We start from the raw sequence: 23375 nt of genomic DNA, 5'->3' as shown, positions 1-23375 counted from the left end.
AATCTATATCATCAGCCGAATTGATGACAATAATATATCGTTTATATCGCCCACCCCTAGTTATATGGGTTATATTTCACATTTTAACCACTTCCAGATCAGGCCATTTACCCCCTGCCTGACCAGGCCTAATTTTGCAAATCTGACATGTGTCACTTTATGTAGTAATAACTTTGGAACGCTTTAACTTATCCAAGCCATTCAGAGATTGTTTTCTCGTGACACATGGTAACTTCATCTTAATGGTAAATTTGAGTCAATAGGTTTTACCTTTATTTATAAAAAGAAAAATCCAAAAGTTAAAGAAAATGTGAAAAAAAATCACTGTTTTCTAAATTTGAATCTCTCTGCTTTTAAGACAGATAGTGATGCCTCATAAAATATTCATTAATTAATATTCCCCATATGTCTTCTTTATGTTCGCATCATTTTAAAAATGTAATTTTTTTTTTTTTTAGGATGCTAGAAGGTTTCAAATTTTAGTTGTTTTTAGTAATTTTTGAAATTTTTAAGAAAATTTCCAAAGTCAACTTTTTTAAGGACCAGTTCAGTTCTGAAGTCACTTTGTGGGGCTTACATAATATAACCAACCCATGAATTACCCCATTTTAGAAATGACACTCCTCAAACTATTCAAAACTGGTTTTAGAAATGTTGTAAACCCTTTAGGTATTCCACAGGAATTAAAGCAAAATAGAGGTGAAATTTCAAAATGCAGATTTTCCATTTTAATCAATTTTTTCCTAGAACTTCATCAAGGGTTAACAACAAAAACATCAATATAAATAAATCAATATTTATTAATTACCTTGATTCTGCAGTTTGCATAAATACCGCAAATGTGGTCGTATACCGCTGTATGGGCACACGGTAGGGCACAAAAGGCAAGGAGCGCCATATGGTTTTTGAAGGGCATTTTTTTCTGGAATGGTCTTTGGGCACCAGGTTGCATTTGAAAACCCCCAAAAAGTGACCACATTTTGTAAACTACACCAACCAAGGAATTTTTAAGGGGTGTAGCGAGCATTTCAACCAACAGCTGTTTCATAGAATTTTTAATACTTGGGTGTGAAAATGAAAAATGTATTTATTTCTTTTTACAAGAAAATGGTGCTTTGGTTCAAACTTTCTTTTTCACAAAAGATAACAGGAAAATATCCCCAATTTGCTATCTACTTTCTCCTGAATAGAGTAACACCCCAATTGTGGTCATAAACTGTTAATTGGGGATACGCCAGGGCTCAGAAGGGAAGGAGCGGCATCTGAAATTTCTAACATGGAATTTTCTGTCATGGTTTTTAAAAGCAATAACTTTTTTTATTTTTTGTTGAATGAGCTGTGTGAGGGATTATTTTGTGCGAGACAAGCTGTAGTTTTTATTGGCACCATGTTGGGGTACATTTAGCTTTCTGGTTGCTTTTTATCTCATTGTTGGGAGGTGAAGTCACAAAAAAAGCTGGTTGGTGTCATTTTTCTATTATTTTTTAAAACCATTCAGTTGATGAGGTAGAGCATGTGATATTTTTATAGATCCGGTTATTACGGATGCAAACATACCAAATATGTCTAGTTATTTTATTTTTATGTTTTACACGTTTTAATCATGTTTTTGTGTTGTCATTTTCTTAGAGCCATATAAATATATATTTTCATTTTTCTGGCTATAGTCTTGTGTAAGAGGTTGTTTTTTGTGGGACGAGGTGACGTTTTTATTGCTACCATTTTGGGGTACACACGACTTTTTGATTGATTGATATTATGCTTTTTGTGAGGTGAAGTTAGGGGAAAAAAACTAAAAAAGTTTTTTTTTTTTTTACACCGTTCACTTGATGCTCATTCTCCCTGGCTAAGAGCGGGGCGCTCTGATTGGATGCGCTCACAGCCAGGGAGAAGATAACCACTCCCAGGGAAAATACAAGTCTCCGTCTAGATAACCGAGTCGCCTCATTATAATATAAGGCGCCATAATATACGGGGCCAACAGCAGACGAACAGGGGGTTCTTAATTTTTTTTTTATAAAAGTGCCATGGCATCAGTGGGGGCCGCCCTATAAGGTAGAATAATAATTAGACTAGAGTTAGCCTGATGAAAGGTCCTCTTTAAGAGCTCATTTACATCCCCTTTCTTACAATAACTATAACTCACAAAAATCCAAATAATTGGATGAAAATAAAAGCACCTAATATTTGCATTGTGCATTCATGTGTTAAAGGGTTATTCATAATTTTTTTATTTTATTTAAGTATAGGAATTGATACACTTTTCTAATATGTAAGTATTTATACCAGAGCATGGCCTTAATTAGTGCAGTGCAGTGCAGCCATAGGATAAATTATTAGGAATTTGCGTTGGTCATGCGACACCTGGCATTCAGTTAACACAGTCCAGATATTTAACATGTAAATAGTAGCTTATTTAGGAGCTAAATTAAGTAATTCTACCCACAGGAACAACTATCATGTCTGCAGTTTCTGTGCAGGTGCATTTCCTACATTTTTCTCCTTATGCCTTTTGTATGTTTTTTTTTATTTTATTTTTTAAAGAAAGCCTCTTAGTAGATTCTTGCTTCCCTAGCAGCATGAATTATTGAAAAGCTCCCTCATTACAATGAGCTATGTTTCCTCCTTTACAGAAAACTTAGCTTTGAAGGGCCAGGCACAGGACGAAGGGTCTACTGGGTGGTTCCATCCAGGCATTTCCATACTGAGCTAATCCTGATTGACAGGTATCTCCCTAGATGCAAATAGAACAGACCTTTCAATGAAGCCAAGCCAGGTGGAGAGGAGGGAAGAGTGCTGCCCAGCAGACAACTCTCCCTATGCCTGACTCTTTTCAAAGCTGGCACAGTGGTTAGGGGCAGCATCATGAGACTACTGACAGGTTACCTTTAAACAGTTAAAGGTGCATGCAGTTTATATTGATGACCTATCCTCAGGATAGGTCATCAATATCTGATCCTTGGGGCTCTGGCACCCAGCATCCCCACCGATCAGCTGTTTGAAGAGGAGGCGGCTCTTCATGCGAGTGCTGCCTCTTCTTGCCCATTGTCTGGGAAGTGCAGTGTAATCAGAAGTACTCGCTCCATTCAATTGAATGGAACGAGTACTTGTAATTAGACTACAAGCCACTGCAAAGGAGACAACGCGCAGTGTAATGAAGAGCACCGGAGATCCGCCTCCTCTTCAAACCACTCTAGAAACAGACATTTTACTAATTACCTAGAAACAGAAAGTCATTTCATGAATCACCTAGAGACAGGAAGCCATATTGTACAAGTAAATACACACAGTGAGGTGGTGACTACCATAGGAGTTGGCAAATCTCCCACGCAGCCCCGTATAATTTTAGAACAGCTTCAAATTATATTCGAAAAAACTGCATCAGACTGTAAATAACGAAGACATTTGAATTTTGTAAAAAATGATGGCAAGTATTATAGTCGATGTGGCGAAACCAACCTCGACACTGGGTGGTGGTGAAACCTGGTTGCAAGCCTCTTGCCCCAGGATAATGGGCCCGCTCATCAGCCCATGCTAAATTTAAACCCCATGGCCATTTGACTGTGTTTGTGGCATCTGAGTGCTGTTTGGATCTATTGAGCGCTCAGATCCAAGCCATCTCGGGATATGTTAAATGTCTGTGTTTACTGTATGGTTGTGACATTGTATATTTGAATAGTGATGTCTGTCCTATTGTCCCCACGTGTGTATTGGCGATTTCCCTTTGTCCTGAGAGATAATTGAATTACTCCTCGGTTGTCTCCAGGACAGAAGATATTGTTTAAAACTATGTATTCTCCTGCCTGTGATAATTACATCAACCCATTGTGTAAGGTAATTGTATCACAGGCAGAGGAGAGGATTTTTTGTGGGAGTGTTTTACTGTATTGTACGTGTTTATTGGTTATTTTTACAAAACCCTGTGGGTGGTACTAATGTGTAACAATGTTATATAAGAACAATAAACACATAGCTCGGGTTGTCCACTGTTACCCTCAACACAGATTGGTCTCGTTCTTGGTGGGATTCACTGTATGCTGTTAGTGACTGATTGCTAGGAGTGTAAGCCGCTTGGGTGTGTTTCCTATTCGTCTGCTAGCAGCTATTTGTGAGGTTCCATTCGGGAGTTTGGAGCAGTTCCTTGTATGCCATAACAGTCAATATGGAATATTAAGATGTGAAGTGAGCCAATTATATCTACAGTCCATTCACTGCAGGACACATGTATTTTAAGTTCTAAATTTATCAAAAGTAATAAAGATAGAAGATTGGTTAACATTACTTTATTTATAGGCAGTCTTAGTTTACTTTTCCTATACTGGACAGTATGTTCCAAATCAAAATTAACTTATGAATTAGTGAAAATCGTACAAACAGCAACTAAAAGATATTACAGAGATGTTTTATTTTTAGTGTGGTTAATCTTAACCAAATAAAGAGAACCTAGCATCCACTTTATACTTAGGACAGCATAAAATGGTGACAGACACACAAAGTTCAGTTGGTTGTCATTAAGCTCTCGGAAAACACTTTACAATAGCAAAGCGACAGACTGCTGAAATCCATGTGTCTGTCACTATGCTGCCGCCTGAGAGGTCAGCATCTAATGGATGACAAGTTAATAATAAATAAAATAAAATAAAGTAGTCATGCTCACCTCAAATATCCCCCAAAACTCAGATTTTAACACTTCCCTCCTTTCTCACTTCCTGGAACCTCTTGACATGGAAATGTTACTGATCAGCGCTACAGCCAATGACTGACTAGGTGGTTACATTTCCAATTGTTTTTTTTCTTATAAATGTCCAATCATTATTAAGCACAAAACATAATAATCATATAAAATGTATGCTTTACCCCCACCCCTCACCCTGATCCTACACTGTAATATGATTCAGAATTCCTAGCCGTGGACACAAAATGGCTACAAACTTGTGTTTAATAATGGATATATGCAGTTTTTCAATTCAAGCAATTACATTTATATGAGACAGCCAGAATAATACCTTTGATATCACATAAAAGGTTTAAAACTGGAGAATGGCCTTCCTTGCTACTATTTATATATATACTATATCCATGACGATATTAACTTGTTCATTATTTAGAGAGATACAATCAGGGATTCAAATCTTAAACAGGCATTTTCTGAAACATAAATGGGTCTCATTACTTCCCATTTGCAAAACTAAGAACATTTTCAAATATGACAACATGACAATATGATAGGATGAAAGGACCGTCAGGTTGAGCTTGGCACTGCCACTCCATTAAACTCTATGGGACCTAGTGGAAATAACAGAGTGCTGTCCTCAATTATCTCTGGCAGTCTCACAGAGATTAATGGAGCGTCAGTGTATACTCAACCTGCTGCTCTGTTCATTTTGAGGCCATGCAGGAAAGGGGTCCCCGCAGTAGGACCCCCACTATCTAAGTTATCCCTAATACCTTTAATAACACAATATTTGCTTAAAATAAGCACCACCATCATCATGTCCCCAGCTAACGCCATCAGCCCCATACCATTGCCAATTTTCCACCATCATGTCCCCTCAGCAAGCGCCATCAGCCCCATGCCATTTGCCACTATCTTCATGTCCTCCAGCCAGCGCCATCAGCCCCATGCCATTGCCACCATCATCATGTCCACAGCCAACGCAGTCAGCCCCATGTGCGACTGCCACCATCATTATGTCCCCCCAGCCAACACCATCAACCCCATACCATTGCCAATTTGCCACCATCATCATGTCCCCCAGCAAGCGCCATCAGCCCCACGCCATTGCGACCATCATCATGTCCACCTGCCAGTGCCATCAGCCCCATGTGCCATTGCCACCATCAGTCCCATGTGCCACTGCCACCATCATGTCCCCCAGCCAGCGCCATCAGCCCCATGTGCCATTGCCACCATCATGTCCCCCAGCCAGCGCCATCAGCCCCATGCCATTGCCACCATCATCATGTTCCCCAGCCAGCACCATCAGCCCCATGCCATTGCCATCATCATGTCTCCCAGCCAGCACCATCAGCCCCATGTCATTGCCATTTGCCACCATCATGTCCCCCAGCCAGCGCCATCAGCCCCATGCCATTGCCCTCCATCATCATGTCCCCCAGCCAGCGCAATCAGCCCCATGCCATTGACACCATCATCATGTCCCCCAGCCAGCGCCATCAGCCCCATGCCATTATTTGCCACCATCATCATGTCCCCCAGCCAGCGCCATCATCATCAGTCCCAGGCCATAGCCATCCACCACCTGGTATATTCGGGCCCCTGATGCTACTTACCTTCCCTGCACGGCTGGCTGATGGAGTCCGCAGGAGACGAGACGGGCCGCGTCTTCTTCCTAGCATGCACTGGGAGGGACCTGATGTCACACACAGCATTAGCTAGCGCGCTGATGTGTGAAAGCAAGGCCCTGCAGAGCGGTGCAGAGTCGGGAGGCCATTTTGGGGCCATGCAGGAAAGGGGTCCCCGCAGTAGGACCCCCACTATCTAAGTTATCCCTAATACCTTTAATAACACAATATTTGCTTAAAATAATGCCACTTTTTTCCTCTCAATAAAATAAGCTCAAGAATCATTAAAAGAAAGATAACTAAAATTGTTACTTTGTATACAGGACATTAGGTTATGTTTGACATGAAACATGTTGACCCCCATTAGCACTTAGCAGAAAAACACTCCAAACCAAAGTACAAAATCACCCAACTTACTTCACCGGTTGCCAAGTTTCTTGTTCGAACCCTTTGTGAATAGACTGTGCAATTGAAGACTCCATGAGGTCGATGTAACGGATGACTAGCGGCACAAAAGAATCTTGAATATGCTTATGAAATTTTCCATTGCATAAAAGAGCTTCAAGGAGATAAATATAAACATAATTAATTTTCATGTAACGAATATGTAGCCAACCCAAGTATACATATAGATACACAGTAATACAAAAGATGAGTTATAATAAGGGCAATTAATATCTCTATTGAATTATTACAGTTGAAACTAGGCCAATACTTGGTAAAGGTGTATTTTCACATTAATGTTTAAAGGTAAAACCAGGAACGGATTCAAAAAGTGGAGAAAACTGTCTTTTCTTTATAAGTATCCTCAGCTTATGATCCATTCTTGGCTTTGGCGCCAACAAGTGCAGCAAAATAACTAGAGATGAGCGAATCGAAGTTGACATAGTCGAATTCGATCCAGATTTCAGGAAAAATTCTATTTCGTGGTAACGAATAGCATTTTTTCCTAAAATGGATGCTGCACGTGTTAGGACATGGAGCAAGGAACTCTGGGAACGAGAGATAAACCACAATGCCATGCATACAGCCACTCAGCAGCCAGCCAGCCCTGTGATGTCACAGCCCTAAAAATAGCCTCAGCCATCTTAGATTCAACCATTTTCCAGTGTACTTAGTACAGGGAGAAACGTCAGCAGGCACTAGGGACAGTGGTAGAAAAGACTTTAAAACTTTTATTTTGCTGTATAGAAGGGAAAAGATAGGGAGGAATCATTCCACGGTATTGAAGCAGAACAGGATTCAGTAGGTGAGGTTACAGCCTGGGTAATAGGAACAATCCGATTACACCTCGCTGCACTGACTGGGAATCCAAATTGCCATTATACAGCTCTGTAATTTCAGCAAACCGTTCTTGTTATTGGGGTGCAAGTGCTGTTTGATACACCCATTAACAGGGCTTATTACAATTAAATATTTCTATGTCTTATTTGTCCTTGTGTGGTGCAGTTATATGTTCTAAAGCATTTTTTGGCTTGTATTAGGGGGAAAAAAGTGATTATTAGTAGTGCTGGTCGAGCACCAAAGTGCTCAGATACTCGAGTAGAACACCTCGGGATGCTCGTGAGCACTATGGAAGTCAATGGGAGAACCAGAGCATTAAACCAGGCACCCCCCCCCCCCCCCCCGCTCTGAAGAGGGGAGGGTGTCTGGTTCATAGGAAAAGGTCAGAAATTGATGGAAACACCACTGAAATGGTTAGGGAACAGCATGGGGAGGATGTATGGATGCCTCTTGGACACCCAGGTCGCTGCTGGGAACGATGTTGTCCGAGTAGGACGCCACTTTTACAGACTGACAATTTGCACCAAACCAAAGTTAAAAAACGATTTTAGAGGAAAAATTGTTAGGAAACATTCTTTCCTGTATATTTACTTGTATATAAAGTGCAAGTGGTGCCAAAAATTACAAGAAAGAGGCACTCCGATACAACCTGTATATCACATAAAGGAGGTCCTAATTCACATTTTGGCACAATTGTTCAGGTAGTGGGACGCCTACACTCATAAAGCCTATGCACTAAGGAAAAGGGCTGCCAAAAATTACAAGGAACAGGCACTCCAGTACATCCTTTATTACACAAAAAGGAGGGCATCATACACACCCTCGATTGATGGCCTGCTGGTGACCCTCAAAAACATTAGGGGCGAGGGCCTAATGCTGATCTGACCATTTAAAACATTAGGGGTGAGGGCTTGCTGCCGAGCTGACCATCTAAAACAAACTGTGGGCGAGGGCCTGCTGCCGAGCTGACCATTTAAAAAATGTTGTGGGCGAGGGCCTGCTGCCGAGGTGACCATCTAAAACATTTTGTGGGTGAGGGCCTGCTGCCAAGCGGACCATCTAAAAATTTAGGGGTGAGGGTCTGCTGTTAAGCTAACCCTCTAAAACATTATGGCTAAGGGCCTGCTGGTGATCCTCAAAAACATTATTGGCGAGGGCCTGTTGGTGAACTTCTAAAACATTATGGGTGAGGGCCCGCTGCTGAGCTGACTCTGTTAAACATTAGGATCAAGGGTAGCCGAATAAGCATGTTGATATGATGAGGAGGGGGACGAGAAAAGGGAAATTGAACCATATACCCTTTTTTAGTGGTGTATAGGGTGCATGAGAATACTGTGTATTCAATACACCATAAAAGCCACATTTAGAGTGCCTTTATGTTCAGCCACTTTCCTCTGGTGGAGTAGAAAAAAAAGTTAAGAAAATTAAAGTTTTACAAAGAAAATGTAAAGTTTCAAGTAAAAAGAAAAGCGTCCTTTTCCAAAAATAAAGTAAAAAAGAATTGTAAAAAATAGGGAAAAGACATAGACATATTAGGTATCGTCGTGTCCGTATCGACCAGCTCTATAAAAATATCACATGACCTAACCCCTCAGATGAAAAAATAAAGTACAACAGCAAGCGATCAAAAAAGGGTTTGCCCACCAAAATAGTACCAATCTAACAGTCACCTCATCCCGCAAAAAATGAGCCCCTACCTAAGACAATCGTCCCAAAAATAAAAAAACTATGGCTCAGAATATGGAGACACTAAAACATCATTTTTTTTTATTTTTAAAAGCTGTTATTGTGTAAAACTTACATAAATAAATAAAAAGTATACATATTAGGTATCGCCGCGTCCGTATCGACCGGCTCGATAAAAGTATCACATGACATAACCCCTTAGGTGAACACTGTAAAAAATAAAAACATTTTTTGTCACCTTACATCACAAAAAGTGTAATAGCAAGCGATCAAAAAGTCATATGCACCCCAAAATAGTGCCAATCCAACAGTCTTCTCATCCCACAAAAAATTAGACCCTACCTAAGACAATGGCCCAAAAACTGAAAAAACTATGGCTCTCAGACTATGGAGACACTAAAACATGATTTTATTTTGTTTCAGAAATGAAATCATTGTGTAAAACTTACATAAATAAAAAAAGTATACATATTAGGTATCACCACATCCGTGAAAACCTGCTCTATAAAAATACCACATGATCTAACCTGTCCGATGAATGTTGTAAATAAATATAAAAAATGGTGCCAAAACAGCTATTTCTTGTTACCTTACCTCACAAAAAGTGTAATATAGAGCAACCAAAAATCGTATGTACCCTAAACTAGTACCAACAAAACTTCCACCCTATCCCGTAGTTTCTAAAATGTGGTCACTTTTTTGGAGTTTCTACTCTAGGGGTGCATCAGGGGGGCTTCAAATGGGACATGGTGTCAAAAAAAACAGTCCAGCAAAATCTTCCTTCCAAAAACCGCATTGCATTCCTTTCCGTGTGCCCGAACAGCTGTTTACGACCACATATGGGGTGTTTCTGTAAACTACAGAATCAGGGCCATAAATAATGAGTTTTGTTTGGCTGTTAACCCTTGCTTTCTAACTAGAAAAAAATTTTAGAATGGTAAATCTGCCCAAAAAGTGAAATTTTTAAATTGTATCTCTATTTTCCATTAATTCTTGTGGAGCACCTATATGGTTAACGATGTTTGTAAAATCAGTTTTGAATACCTTGAGGGGTGTAGTTTCTTAGATGGGGTAGTTTCTACTCTTGGGGTGCATCAGGGGGGCTTCAAATGGGACATGGTGTCAAAAAAACTGTCTAGCAAAATCTACCTTCCAAAAACCGTATGGCATTCTTTTCCTTCTGTGCCCTGCTGTGTGCCCGTACAGCAGTGTACAACCACATATGGGGTGTTTCTGTAAACTACAGAATCAGGGCCATAAATATTGAGTTTTGTTTGGTTGTTAACCCTTGTTTTCTTACTTAAAAAAATGGATTATAATGGAAAATTTGCCAAAAAATGAAATTCTGAAATTTCATCTCCATTTGCTAATAACTCTTGTGGAACACCTAAAGGGTAAATGACGTTTGTAAAATCAGTTTTGAAGACCTTTAGCGGTGTAGTTTCTTAGATGGGGTCACTTTTATGGAGTTTCTACTCCAGAGGTGCATCAGGGGGGCTTCAAATGGGACATGGTGTAAAAAAAAAAAAGAAACAGTCTATCAAAATTCCTTTCCTTCTGCACCTTGCTGTGTGTGCCCGTACAGCAGTTTACGACCACATATGGGGTGTTTCTGTAAACTACACAATCAGGGCCATAAATATTGAGTTTTGTTTGGCTGTTAACCCTTGCTTTGTAACTGGAAAAAAAAAATATTAAAATGGAAAATCTGCCAAAAACTTGAAATTTTGAAATTGTATCTATTTTCCATTAATTCTTGCGGAACACCTAAAAGGGTTAACGACGTTTGTAAAATCAGTTTTGAATACCTTGATGTCTGTAGTTTCTAGAATGGGGTCATTTTTGTGTGGTTCCTATTATGTAAGCTTCACAAAGTGACTTCAGTCCTGGATTGGTCCATAAAAAGTTGTTTTTTGAAAATTTCTGAAAAATTTCTAAATTTGCTTCTAAACTTCTAAGCTATGTAACATCCCCAAAAAATAATTGTCATCCCCAAAATGATACAAACATGAAGTAGACATATGGGGAATGTAAAGTCATAACAATTTTTGGGGGTATTACTATGTATTACAGAAGAAGAGAAACTGAAACTTTGAAATTTGCAAATTTTTCAAAAAATTTTATGCAAAAAAATTAACTTTTTTGACCCAATATTAGCAGTGCCATGAAGTACAATATGTGACAAAAAAACTATCTCAGAACGGCCTGGGTAAGTCAAAGCGTTTTAAAGTTATCAGCACTTAAAGTGACACTGGTCAGATTTGCAAAAAAAGTCCTTAAGGTGAAATAGGGATGAGTCCTTAAGGGGTTAAGCCAACATTTCCAAAATTTTTGTTTCAAAAATTGTCCCAAATGATTATGCACAACATTGTTGCACAATTTGTGACTTTTCTTCTCATTTGATAAATTTGGGCAGTTTATTTGTTAGGCTAGTTTCACACTAGCGCTAAAATCTTTAAGTAAGTTGTTCTGGCAGAGAAACAGCCTGCCAGAGTTCATTGAATCCGGCATAGCCAGATACTGCCTTTCCCTGCTGCAGCCAAATGACTATATTGAGACCCAATCAGGATCTGGCCTGTTTCCGGCAATAGTGCCAGGATTCGGCTGGACAAATAGTACTTAAATATTTGTCTGTCTAAATCACTATTATACTCAAAGTGCCTGGTGGAGCTCTGTTTCTGACTATGTCGGATACGATGAAGTCCAGCAGTGTAGTGTGAAACTAGCCTTAGTATTTATGCTACAATCATTGAAATGGGAGAAATTGTGGAAATTAACACCTTTGGATTTAATTTCCTGACAGATGAAATTCTGCTACATTTATTAAGCCCATAATGAGGGACATGATTTGTAGTCATACTTTTTAATATTTGTAAAAACCTTTTACTTTTTTATACATAGATTTTTAGTCTCCCTAGGAGAATTTGTGATCATCTGATAGCTTCTCATATAGACTGCAATGATTTGACAATGTAGTCTATGGGAGATTAACTATGTTCCTATTAAGCCCTGCCACAGTCCTAAAGAAATGAGGCTTTCCCGGGATTTGACAATTTCTTGACGTGGTCGCAAATCTGAACCATTATCGACAATCAGGGACTCTGCCAGTGGGTGCCTGCTGTGTAAAAAAGAAGGCACCCAAGCAGTTGTCAAACTCACTTGGCCGATAAGCGGACTCCATCTTTAAAGATCCGGCACTGAGTGTACATACAGGTGAAACTCGAAAAATGTTAATATTGTGCAAAGTTAATTTATTTCAGTAATGCAACTTAAAAGGTGAAACTAATATATGAGATAGACTCGTTACATGTAAAGCGTGATATTTCAAGCCTTTATTTGTTATAATTTGGATGATTATGGCTTACAGCTTATGAAAACCCCAAAGTCACAATCTCAGGTCCCCTTTGCAGGTGTTATGGATTAATTAGCTGACTAGAGTGTGACACTTTGAGCCTAGAATATTGAACCTTTTCACAAAATTCTAATTTTAAGTTGCATTAATGCAATTCCGTTTAATTTGCATTACTGAAATAAATGGACTTTTGCACGATATTCACATTTTTTGAGTTTCACCTGTATATGTTCAATGTGATAAATGAGTTAATGCATGTGCATCCTTAACCCCTTAGTGATGAGCTTATTTTGGGCCTTGGTGAGGCCAAGAGCTGTAACTTTTTTATTTTTCCATCTATCTACCCTTGAGGGCTTGTTTTGCGAGGAACAATGTTGTAAAAAACTTCAAAATGGTGCCATTAAAAACTACATTATTCATTCTGAGTTTTTACATAATAAATTTTGCTGAGTTAATTTTTGGGCATAAATAACTATTCTCTGGATCAGTATGAGTACAGTAATACTAAATACATATACTGTAGTTTTTCGCTTTTACTACTTTTGCACAATAAAACACCTTTTTTTAAGAAAATGTTTTTTGCATCGCTGCATCCCAAGACCCATAACTGTTTTTTATTATTCTTTCTACAAAGCTGTGTGAGGGCTTGATTTTTGCGAGACAATTAAAGTCAACTTTATTGTCAATACCACAGTACATACAACACATACAGAGGATCAATATTTCATGTCCCTCTAAAACCCATGGTATAGACTATAAAATTTACTAAGATACATCATATAAATACATAATTAATAATATAATAATGCAATCCAATAAAAAAATAAAAATCCAGTATAAATATTGTTGAGGGAAGTTTGGATTTAAATATATATGTATATATGCCCTTACATATATGCATGTATATTGGCCCTTTTATATTGTGTACATGTAAATGCAGGTAGATGTGCCCCAAACATCTATATATGTGTATCGGCCATGGCTCCAAACATCTATATATGTGTATCTGCCATGGCTCCAAACATCTATGTATGTGTATCTGCCATGGCTCTCCTCCAGGTATATATATATATATATATATATATATATATATATATATGGGCCTATAACTGCCCATGTATGCCCCAGGTTTATAATGAGTATATATATGTATATAGATGCGCCCCAAGTTCAGCCAGTTCCTGCAGTGGGGTGGATATATGTCTCCAGGTGGCTGGTGACTTCAAAGGCTAAGGGATCAATTGATTTGAGGCACTTTGTTGAGTTTATCAGCCTAGTTAGTATGCTCGGCCCCACCTTGTGTTTGTGACATGGCTGGGCGTGTGGTGCTGCTAGCCTCAGGGGGCCAACTGGCAGGCATACGTCACAGTCACACTATGATGTCACATCCCTGAGGAGGGGGGAGGTGGGCTGTTTCTGAGGCAGATATAGGAGCCTGAAACCAGGAACAGGGGTCTCTTGGAATCTGGACTACAATCAGAGACATAGGGGATGGGAACAACCATCCCCTAACCCCTGGCTGTAGCAATAATCCCTGATGAGCCTGTACCCTGGAAGCAGCCCAGTCACCCCCTGTATAACCCTTGGTTACCCTTAACCTCTCCTGCCCTGAGTCCCCCTATAATCCTAATATCCCCTGTGTTCCCCCAGGATTGTAGATCCCTCATATCCCCTGTTCCGTAATAACCCCTGGTTATTCCCCGTAGGGATAGTATATTGCCAGGATTGGGTGGGCTGCTGGTAAAGTGTATGCATGTGTATTATTTCAATTGTAGTTAGAAGTTGGGGAGGACTTGGGACTGTGTTAGTGTAGTTAGAAGTGTATTGTTATAGTGTGTGTACTTATATTGTTGTGTGCTGCTATAAATATATATATCTATCCCATTGATATAGATATATATAATTATAAGCAAATATTAGACTGTGACCCTGTGTTCCTTGGCCTGCAGGTATTAACCCTTGCAGTGCCACAATTGTGTGATTTACCCTCTTGTACCCCAGTAGGGACAGTGAGTAGCCAGGCAGTATTATTGTAAGTATAGCTAGTGTGTGGGGTGGCATTTGGGATTGTGCTGTGTAGTGTAGTTAGGTTTGTATTGTGTTTATTGTAGTACCGTTTCTATACTGCGGTGTGTACTTCTATATGTATATATATTCATATCCATTGATCTATGAAATTATATAGATATAGCGTATTGTTAGACTTGTATAATTGTATTGTGTAATAAATATTCCTTATTGTTCATAATACAGTGTATGGTGTTTTTACTAGTCGCCGCCCTAGTATAGTGATAGTAAGTCGCACGTAGTGTAGTTCAGTGTAGTGTATAGGTAACAGAGGTAGGTATCTATATTTATATATTATGATTTAGTCATAAATAGGCGGAGTCATCACTAGACGATTCGCGCCTATTTATGAATATTAATTATCAATATTTGCACAAATATTGGTGATTAATATTCCCCTCTAACAAAAATATACTTAGGAGGTCATTTATCAAACTGGTATAAAGTAGAACTGGCTTAGTTGCCTATAGCAACCAATCAGATTCCATCTTTCATTTTGGACAGCTCCATTGGAAAATTAAAGGAGGAATCTGATTGGTTGCTATGGGCAACTAAGTCAGTTCTACTTTACATTAGTTGGATAAATGACCTCCTTAGTCTCCTCCCTGTTGGCAACAAGTTGAAGAAGCAATATAACGGGTGAACCAGGTCACCGGCTATGCTAATGGCCCTATGAGTAAGGCGGGTATTGTATATCTCATGCAGAGATGACAACGAGATAGCAATAGTTTTCTCGGCTACTCTTACAATGCGCTGATGGGTCTTAAGATAAGACGCAGTACAGGCCCCAGACCACACCATAATACCACTTGCTAGAATACTCTCAATAGCACCTAATTTAAGTTAAAGCACTGTCTCTTCTTAAAAGGGTTCTCCGGGCTTTTAATATTGAACACCTATGTTAGGGTACATTTTGTTTGCATTCTATTTCATTTTTCGGTGTATTGCAGGTTGTTACGAATGTTGTTACATATACTTTTTTTTTACAATGACAAACGGGTTAGCTTATGGTTAAACAGCACTCAAAGAATGATTGTGCATGAGGATGAGTGATGGCCTTAGCGATAGCTCATCTCCATAGTGTGGAGGATATCTCTGCATGTAAATGCAGTGGTCATCTCCTCTGACGAGCAGACGTTTATCAGAAAGGAACGCTTCCTGATACATAACATTAGTTTAGTCAAAAGGAACAGGGGTTAAATGATACAGAAATTATACCTTAGTTTTAAATAATCCCTGATTTAGTTCCTCTTCTAGCTGACACATTTTGTGATGCGTCACTGTACATAATTCTGCATGAGTGCATGGCCACATTTATTTCACTCTAATCCAAAGTGGCTGGAGCCATTGATGAAGCATGTAAAATTGCTTGTATACTTCAGTGCTTAAATGAGATATAACTGGATAATACACAGTTATAAGATTTTAAAAATCTGTAGATTAACCTAGCAGGCAAAAACGTGATTTAAGAGTTCTTGGTTTGAAAGAATTCTCAAAACTAATCTCTAATAAAGCATCAGAGAGAAGTACGGCCCTGTGGGATTTCCACCTCTTCATTTCCTAATGAGTTTTTTGATAATGAGAGATGACTTTGCCAGTCACTCTGCGCTCTATTATGGCTAATTTGACTCCACTTCACTCTCTCTGATAATTATTAACACTAGCCTTTTTATCCTCATGAGGCCTCACTTCAGTTTGTGATTTTATATCTTCCTTTATGAGGTACTTAAGAATAGTATTCATTTAGTATTAAAGAAGAACATTTACTGCTTGTTAAAACAAAACTGCTATGTTTATAGGATAAACTGAGGCATTCTAAGAAGTAATTTTTAACATACTAGCTGTGAATTTTAGAAGAATGGTGACTTGACACTTCAAGCTTGTGAGAAGAGTTTGTTCTGCCATTGAGTACTAAATTTCACATGAGGTACTACCTTGACAATGGAAGAAAGTGGACGACAATACTAATGCCACCTAATAAACAAACTTGTTCTTCTGGCAAGTCTAAAATAGCTTTGATTGGTATTCTAAAGAAATAACATATACGAGAATATTATAGTTTTAGTGGACCTACAGTACTAATTAAATATGTATTAGATAACTTTTTTCTCATTATTATAATCCATTCCTTCCTCATTTACCGAAAAATTGTTGCCTTCTTTGCATCATGATTTTTTATTTTAAGGCAGTCAACAGTTTTCAGCATCCTAAACTGCTGACAGCACTAAGTAAAGTAAAGTAAAGAAAAGTGACGGTATTGCAAGTGTAGAGAAGTACAAACCTACCTTTTGTGGGTCTGTTATTATCAGGAGAAATGTGTGTAGTGCCCTGGAGCAGGGGGTACTTTGATGTTTGGACATTTGCCTATTTCCCCTATGCAAAGTTAAAACGTCTTACTTTATTTCTCTTGAAAGGGTTAACATATACTGTATCACTGTGTAACTGCATTTTATATGTTGTGATATATATCCTGTTCATTATCACTGTATTTGCAAGGCTCTGTGGAAAGGGTTAATGAACACCGAGAGACTGTTAGGACTTTGAATGAGAAGCTAGTAATATTCCATAGCCATATAGTTTAACCCCTTCAAGACCTGCCATTTTTCACCTTAAGGACTAGGACATTTTTTGCTAATCTGAAATATGTCACTTTATGTGGTGATAACTTTAAAACACTTTTACTTATCCCAGCCATTCTGAGACTGTTTTCTCATCACATATTGTACTGCACGATAGTGGTAAATTTGAGTCAAAACATTTCTTTTTTATTTATAAAAAAATATATAAACAAAAAATTTGGAAAAATTAGCAATTTTCAAAATTTCTATTTCTCTGCTTTTAAAACAGATAGCGATACCTTCTAAAATAGTTATTACTTAACATTTCCCATATGTCTTCTTCATGTTTGGATCATTTTGTAAATTAATTATTTTTTGGGGGACTTTAGAAGGCTTAGAAGTTTAGAAGCAATTCCAAAAATTTTTAAGAAAATTTCCAAAACCCATATTTTAAGAACCAGTTCAGGTCTGAAGTCACTTTGTGGGGCTTACATAATAGAAACCACTCAACTCGCGGAACCTCTACTAAAGAATTGCATGGCCATGCGATAAGAAAATCCTCAGCTTTAACTACCGGTCCAACATACAGTAACGGATGCTACTGCTAAGGCACTAGTCCTGTCTATCCAGTCCCGCGATTGCGACATCATCTGGCTGAGACGTGAGAGACGCCGAAGCGATCGACACCACACGTACCTCGTGGAAGGACTGGGAGACACAGCAGCGGGACGCAGTGTCGGGACTCAGGTAGGAATCTGAATTACTATCTGGAATAGTAGCGATTCAAAACTTACCGTTCTGGGCGGTTGTATTAATAGCTGCAAGAGGATAACCGTTGGAGAGATTTACCGTGCTACAGTGCTGGAACTATATATCAACGATATTATCTGTATGCACTAAGAAATAAACTAGCACTTGGAGTGATTCATCACAGATACTCTTGGGACACTTCCATTTGAACTGTGGATTGTGACACAACAACAATAATAGTGCATGTAATACATGTGATTCTATACCTTTGGGAATCAGGTATTGAAGAGTAATGAACTGTGGATTGTGGCACATCAAATACCAATAGTGCCCCTATTATATGCGGTTTAAATGTGCCTTCAAGCAATATCTATGTTCAGGATGTGCCAATAAGGTTTTCACCCCACCATCAGGGTATTTTTATTGGTACCAATTTGTTACTGGAATTTTATTGTATTTCAGCATAGGTTATGTGTGATAGATTTTTATCTATTGGACGCAGCAGGTCCTACCCAAATAAATACATCTTGTATCCTATGGTCCAAGTGTTGTGAGTGCTCACTCCCCCTTTTTCTCCAATATTTACCCCATATGTTGTTGTAAATTGCTGCACGGACACACTGTAGGGCACAGAAGGAAAGGAACGTCATATGGTTTTTGGAGGGCAGATTTCACTAAGATAATTTTAAGTTGCCATGTCACATTTGAAGACCCTCTGATGCACCCCTAGAGTAGAAACACACCAAAAAATTACCACATTTTGGAAACTACAGGATAAGGTGGCAGAGTAGTTGATACTATTTTAGGGTACATATGATTTTTGGTTGCTCTATATTACACTTTTTGTGAGGCAAGGTAACAAAAATAGCTGTTTTGGCACAGTTTTTATTTTTTATTACATATAATGTTCATCTGACAGATTAGATCATGTGGCATTTTTATGGAGCAGGTTGTTGCGGACGCGACAATACCAAATATGACTATATAAGTCCATTTTATTTTTTTCATTTTTTGGCCGATTGTCTATGTAGGGACTAATTTTTTTCAGTATAAGAAGACAGTTTGAAACTATTTTGGTACTATTTTAGGGTGCATATGACTATTTTGTCACCTGGTATTACACATTTTGTGATGTAAGGTGACAAAACATGGCTTTTTAGACACAGTTTTATTACATTTTTACTGTGTTCATCTGAGGGGTTAGGTCATGTGATATTTTTATACAGCAGGTTCTTACGGACGCGGCAATAATTAATATATATATTTTTTTACAATTTTATGTTTTAATTTTTTTTTCTATTTGAAACTTTATTTTCTTATTATGAAAAACACATTTTTCTTTACCTTTTACATTTTTTTATTTTTGTCCCACTCTGGGACTTCAACTTCTTCCTCACAGGTTTCCGTAGGAGGCAAGCCCCGATGCCTATGGAAGGCATCGAGCTTGCCTTCTTTGCCATTGGGTCCATGCCACTGCAGCGCGGGGACCCGATGGTGAAGCAGAGGGCACTCGTACTCTCCGCATGCCCCGGTCACCTTTGACCGCAGCATACAGGGGCTTAACAAGCCAGCATCAGCATTTTCACCAATGCCGGTGTATGCAGCACAGGCCCAGCTGTCAGTGACGGCCGGGTCTGTGCCACTCGTTACACAGACGCAGCTCCTGCACCCGCCCGATCAGCCCGCCTTAAGTCACATCGACCAGCACCGTACATATACGGTTCTTAAGGGGTTATAGAAGACCATGTTTTGGAAGGAAAAAGTTAGATGTTGTTTACCACCAAACCCAGACAGCCTGACCTTGTGACTGTTTGGTATAGCTCTGCTGTTATGTCTGGAAACTTGTTTTTGTCTGGAAAAACTGCTGTGTCATTGCCATTGGGTATCATTGAAGCTGTAATGTAAGTCTGAGAGACGGAAAGTGTTACAATGTATCTGTGCTGAGCTTCTCCACTGCACCCCTCCCACTAGAAGGTTCTCACCTTGCTAGGCGGAGCAGGATGATGTTGTTTACTTAGGCTACTTTCACACTTGCGTTTGATCGGATCCGTTCTGAATATTAATGTCCGCCTGGCCGTGCGGAGACGAGCGGAGCGGAGGCTGAACGACGCCAGACTGATGCAGTCTGAGCGGATCCGCATCCATTCAGACTGCATCAGGGCTGGACGGAAGCGTTCTGCTCCGCTCGTGAGCTCCTTCAAACGGAGCTCACGATCGGACAGCAGAATGCTAGTGTGAAAGTAGCCTTATAATGTCATGTAGGCACAGATAATGGTGCGTCATTGTCTCTTCTTGACTAGAAAGTCATAAAGTTATGCTAAAGCCTCACTTATTCATACACACATTAAAAGGCACAGCTTCACTTTATTGGGCTTCACTATTATTGTAAAGAGTTTATTTATTATTTATATTGCAAACCTACAGTATATCTTAGGGTTTTAAAAGAAGTAAACTTGTAAGTAATTACAATGTAGAGGAAAAAGGTGGTCACAAAGTACTAAACAGTGAAGGCAGTCATAAGTCATTAACTAGCAAAATATGCATGTGGATAAGACATTTTTCTTTCTGGCAATAATTTTATAATATGACATCTGTTTTTTCTTGACTTAGAAACATACCGAATGTCTGTTAAGTTTAACAGTCGATCTATCTTTGTCTATAATACATGACAGCCACCAGTTAAAGTAAAATAGAATAGGCAGTTGTGCCCAATCCATGTGACACATGGCAAAATACTGCTGCAGGCAGAGAACATAGATGACATTATACCGCAGTGATAACATCAATCATCCTACTGAGAGGATGACTATTTCTAGCTCTCGAGCAAAGCACATACAATATGTCTGCATTAGAATGTTTCCTAAAAGTTTGCAAAAGGTTGACAGGAGGGAAAAACAGTAAGGGTATATATGGGTAGAAATTGGTCCATGCCAATAATAATGTTCAGTCTATCTAGGGTATCTATTTTTCCATCTAATCTATCGATCTAGGTAATCTACAGATTCATCTAATCTACAGATTCATCTAATCTGATCTGTTAAACCGTCTGCTCTGTCAATTTATCTATCTAATATCTATCTCATATCTGTCTATTTATGTCTATCCATATATCTCATATCTGTCTATCTATCTCATATCTGCATATCTATCTATCTCATATCTATCTATTTATCTCGCATTCATCCATCCATCTCATTCATCCCTATTCAGATCAGTGTTGTAAAACTTGTACTATTTGGTTTGTTCTACTAGCTAAAAACTAACAATATCCCATCCACGTGGAATCATTATAGGCTCCATCTGCATTTCATTTATCGCCTTTTTCTGTCTGTATGGCATCAGTATTTTCATCGGTTTTTAGTAAGAGAAGTCTAGTAAGAGAAATGGACCAAAGTAGTGCATGCTGCGATTTATTGTGCATGGACTAATGGTCTGTGAGGAAAATTAGATATGCGAGTTGACATTGCTAGTGTAAATAGGCCCTACATGTTAAATATTACATCTGAAAAATAAAAACGTAATACTATTAATCATCTTCTGTCAGTACTAAATACATCTTTATACCTTTTCTCCAGCTTTAGTCCTAGAGGAATAAAACTAGGAAGCTATTTCAGCTGCTGGATAGCTCCACTGAATGCTGAGATTTCTGTGAACAGCTGGCTGCTGCCAAATCACTCTCCAGCCAGCTCATCACACCCAGCCTCCACTTGTAGGAGTGCAGAAATCTCTCTTAGCTGTCATCTTTATTTAAAGAAAATTCATTCCATCACCTTGTGACACGGCGCGTGGTGTGAGCTCCGTACTACATACAGCTATCCTTGACCTTGTCATTTGGAGAGGTCGCTTTGTGACATACATTTATCAGCTGCAACAGCAACCAGGGCATTAGTTGTATCAGGCACTATTATGTGTTAGTAGGTAATTTACCTGCATTAGATGGCAATTTAGCATAGGATTACACTTTTAAATGTGTAATTGACATTGGAAGATAAAGACAAAGGCTGCAGTTAAAATAGTTTAATTTACAGTGTATTAAGGCATGCAGTGTTTACAATGACTGAGTATTTCTTTAGCAAGTTCCATCTAAAGGTAGGATGGAAAATGTTACCAAATTAACAGGGTATTATGGATTCAGCAATTAAAGATTATTCACTGTATAATTCTGCTTGCAGTCGTATAACGGGTACCTTCTTATTTTCCACTGGTCATGTGATGGACACACAAGTGTAGAGGTATAGTACAATCAATTATATATAACAATAGCTTTTCATTGTAAAATAAGAAAACAAGAATACCACTTTAAAATTAATCTGTCACCAGGATTTTGGACCATTAACCGCAGTAATACACAAGTAGTGCTGCAAATAATGAGTCGAGATGGATATTTTTTACTTTCCTTTTGCCAGCATTTAAAGCTGTGCTGAAATACCTTATGGGGACTGCTGTGCATGCGCAATAGTCCTCTCCATTATGTTAGCACAGCACAGCAGTCCAGACTGTGTATTTCGTCTCTGCTTTGAGTGCTGAAAATGGGGAGCAGTGCAGAAATTAAAGATGAGATAAATGCTGATCCAGACTCCTTATGTGCAGTACTACAGTCGTGGCCAAAAGTTTTCAGAATGACACAAATATTAGTTTTCACAAAGTTTGCTGCTAAACTGCTTTTAGATCTTTGTTTCAGTTGTTTCTGTGATGTAGTGAAATATAATTACACGCACTTCATACGTTTCAAAGGCTTTTATCGACAATTTTATCACAAGACACGGAGGCTCATATTGCTTTCTCTTCCTTTACTAAATTCCATAGCAGCAAGAAGAGTAACCATGGTCACAAAAAGAAACACCCCTAAGGGTAACCCCTCCCTCCCATCAGTCCATAAATAGCTCCTCCATAGGGACCACTTCCTCTTTCTTTGCTGCTCCATAGCAGATAAGTGGTCTATGTTTGGTCATATTGTGTGTGTTTTTGATAAAATCGCTTTTATAACTATATATATTTCTTACAGTTTATCTCACTGTTTGGGGGGTTCCTATCGCTCTCCTATTGAGTTGTATCTCTGTGTTGTATATTGTTCATATATATATATATATTTTTTTTCCTTAGTCGCGCTTCTTAGTTCCGTTCGGGTGCCCCCCCTCCTGGTTTGCCCGCTGCCCCCCCCCCCCCCGCAACTTCTCACAGGTTGCTTGTTCCTCTGGTTCATGTCCTCTGGGCGGCTAGCGCCATATTCTCTTCCCCTATTCGGCGGCGCTCATCCTTCTTCCCGCGCTTGAACTCTCGCGAGTCACGAGAGTTCGGGCGCCATCTTGGAGGTTCTCCGGCCAGGTCACGGGCGCCATCTTGGTGTCCCCGACTGCTCTCGGGACTCGCCT

At 39.0% G+C, this 23375-nt stretch overlaps 1 protein-coding gene across 5 annotated transcripts in view; it reads right to left on the bottom strand.

Moving 5' to 3' along the window:
• CADPS2 (calcium dependent secretion activator 2) overlaps nt 1–23375 on the bottom strand; it is a 605828-nt gene that overhangs the window by 147710 nt on the left and 434743 nt on the right. For all 5 annotated transcript variants that reach the window (XM_044280279.1, XM_044280275.1, XM_044280277.1 and 2 more), the window contains exon 19: nt 6724–6865. In XM_044280279.1, coding sequence (XP_044136214.1) covers nt 6724–6865 — 142 coding nt within the window. The remainder of the gene's footprint in view (nt 1–6723; nt 6866–23375) is intronic.

This window comes from Bufo gargarizans, chromosome 2, assembly GCF_014858855.1.
Source record: "Bufo gargarizans isolate SCDJY-AF-19 chromosome 2, ASM1485885v1, whole genome shotgun sequence".
In the NCBI taxonomy this organism is placed as follows: Eukaryota; Metazoa; Chordata; class Amphibia; order Anura; family Bufonidae; genus Bufo; species Bufo gargarizans.
Note: the sequence above shows the minus strand (reverse complement) of the source record. Positions and strands in the feature narration are given on the sequence as shown.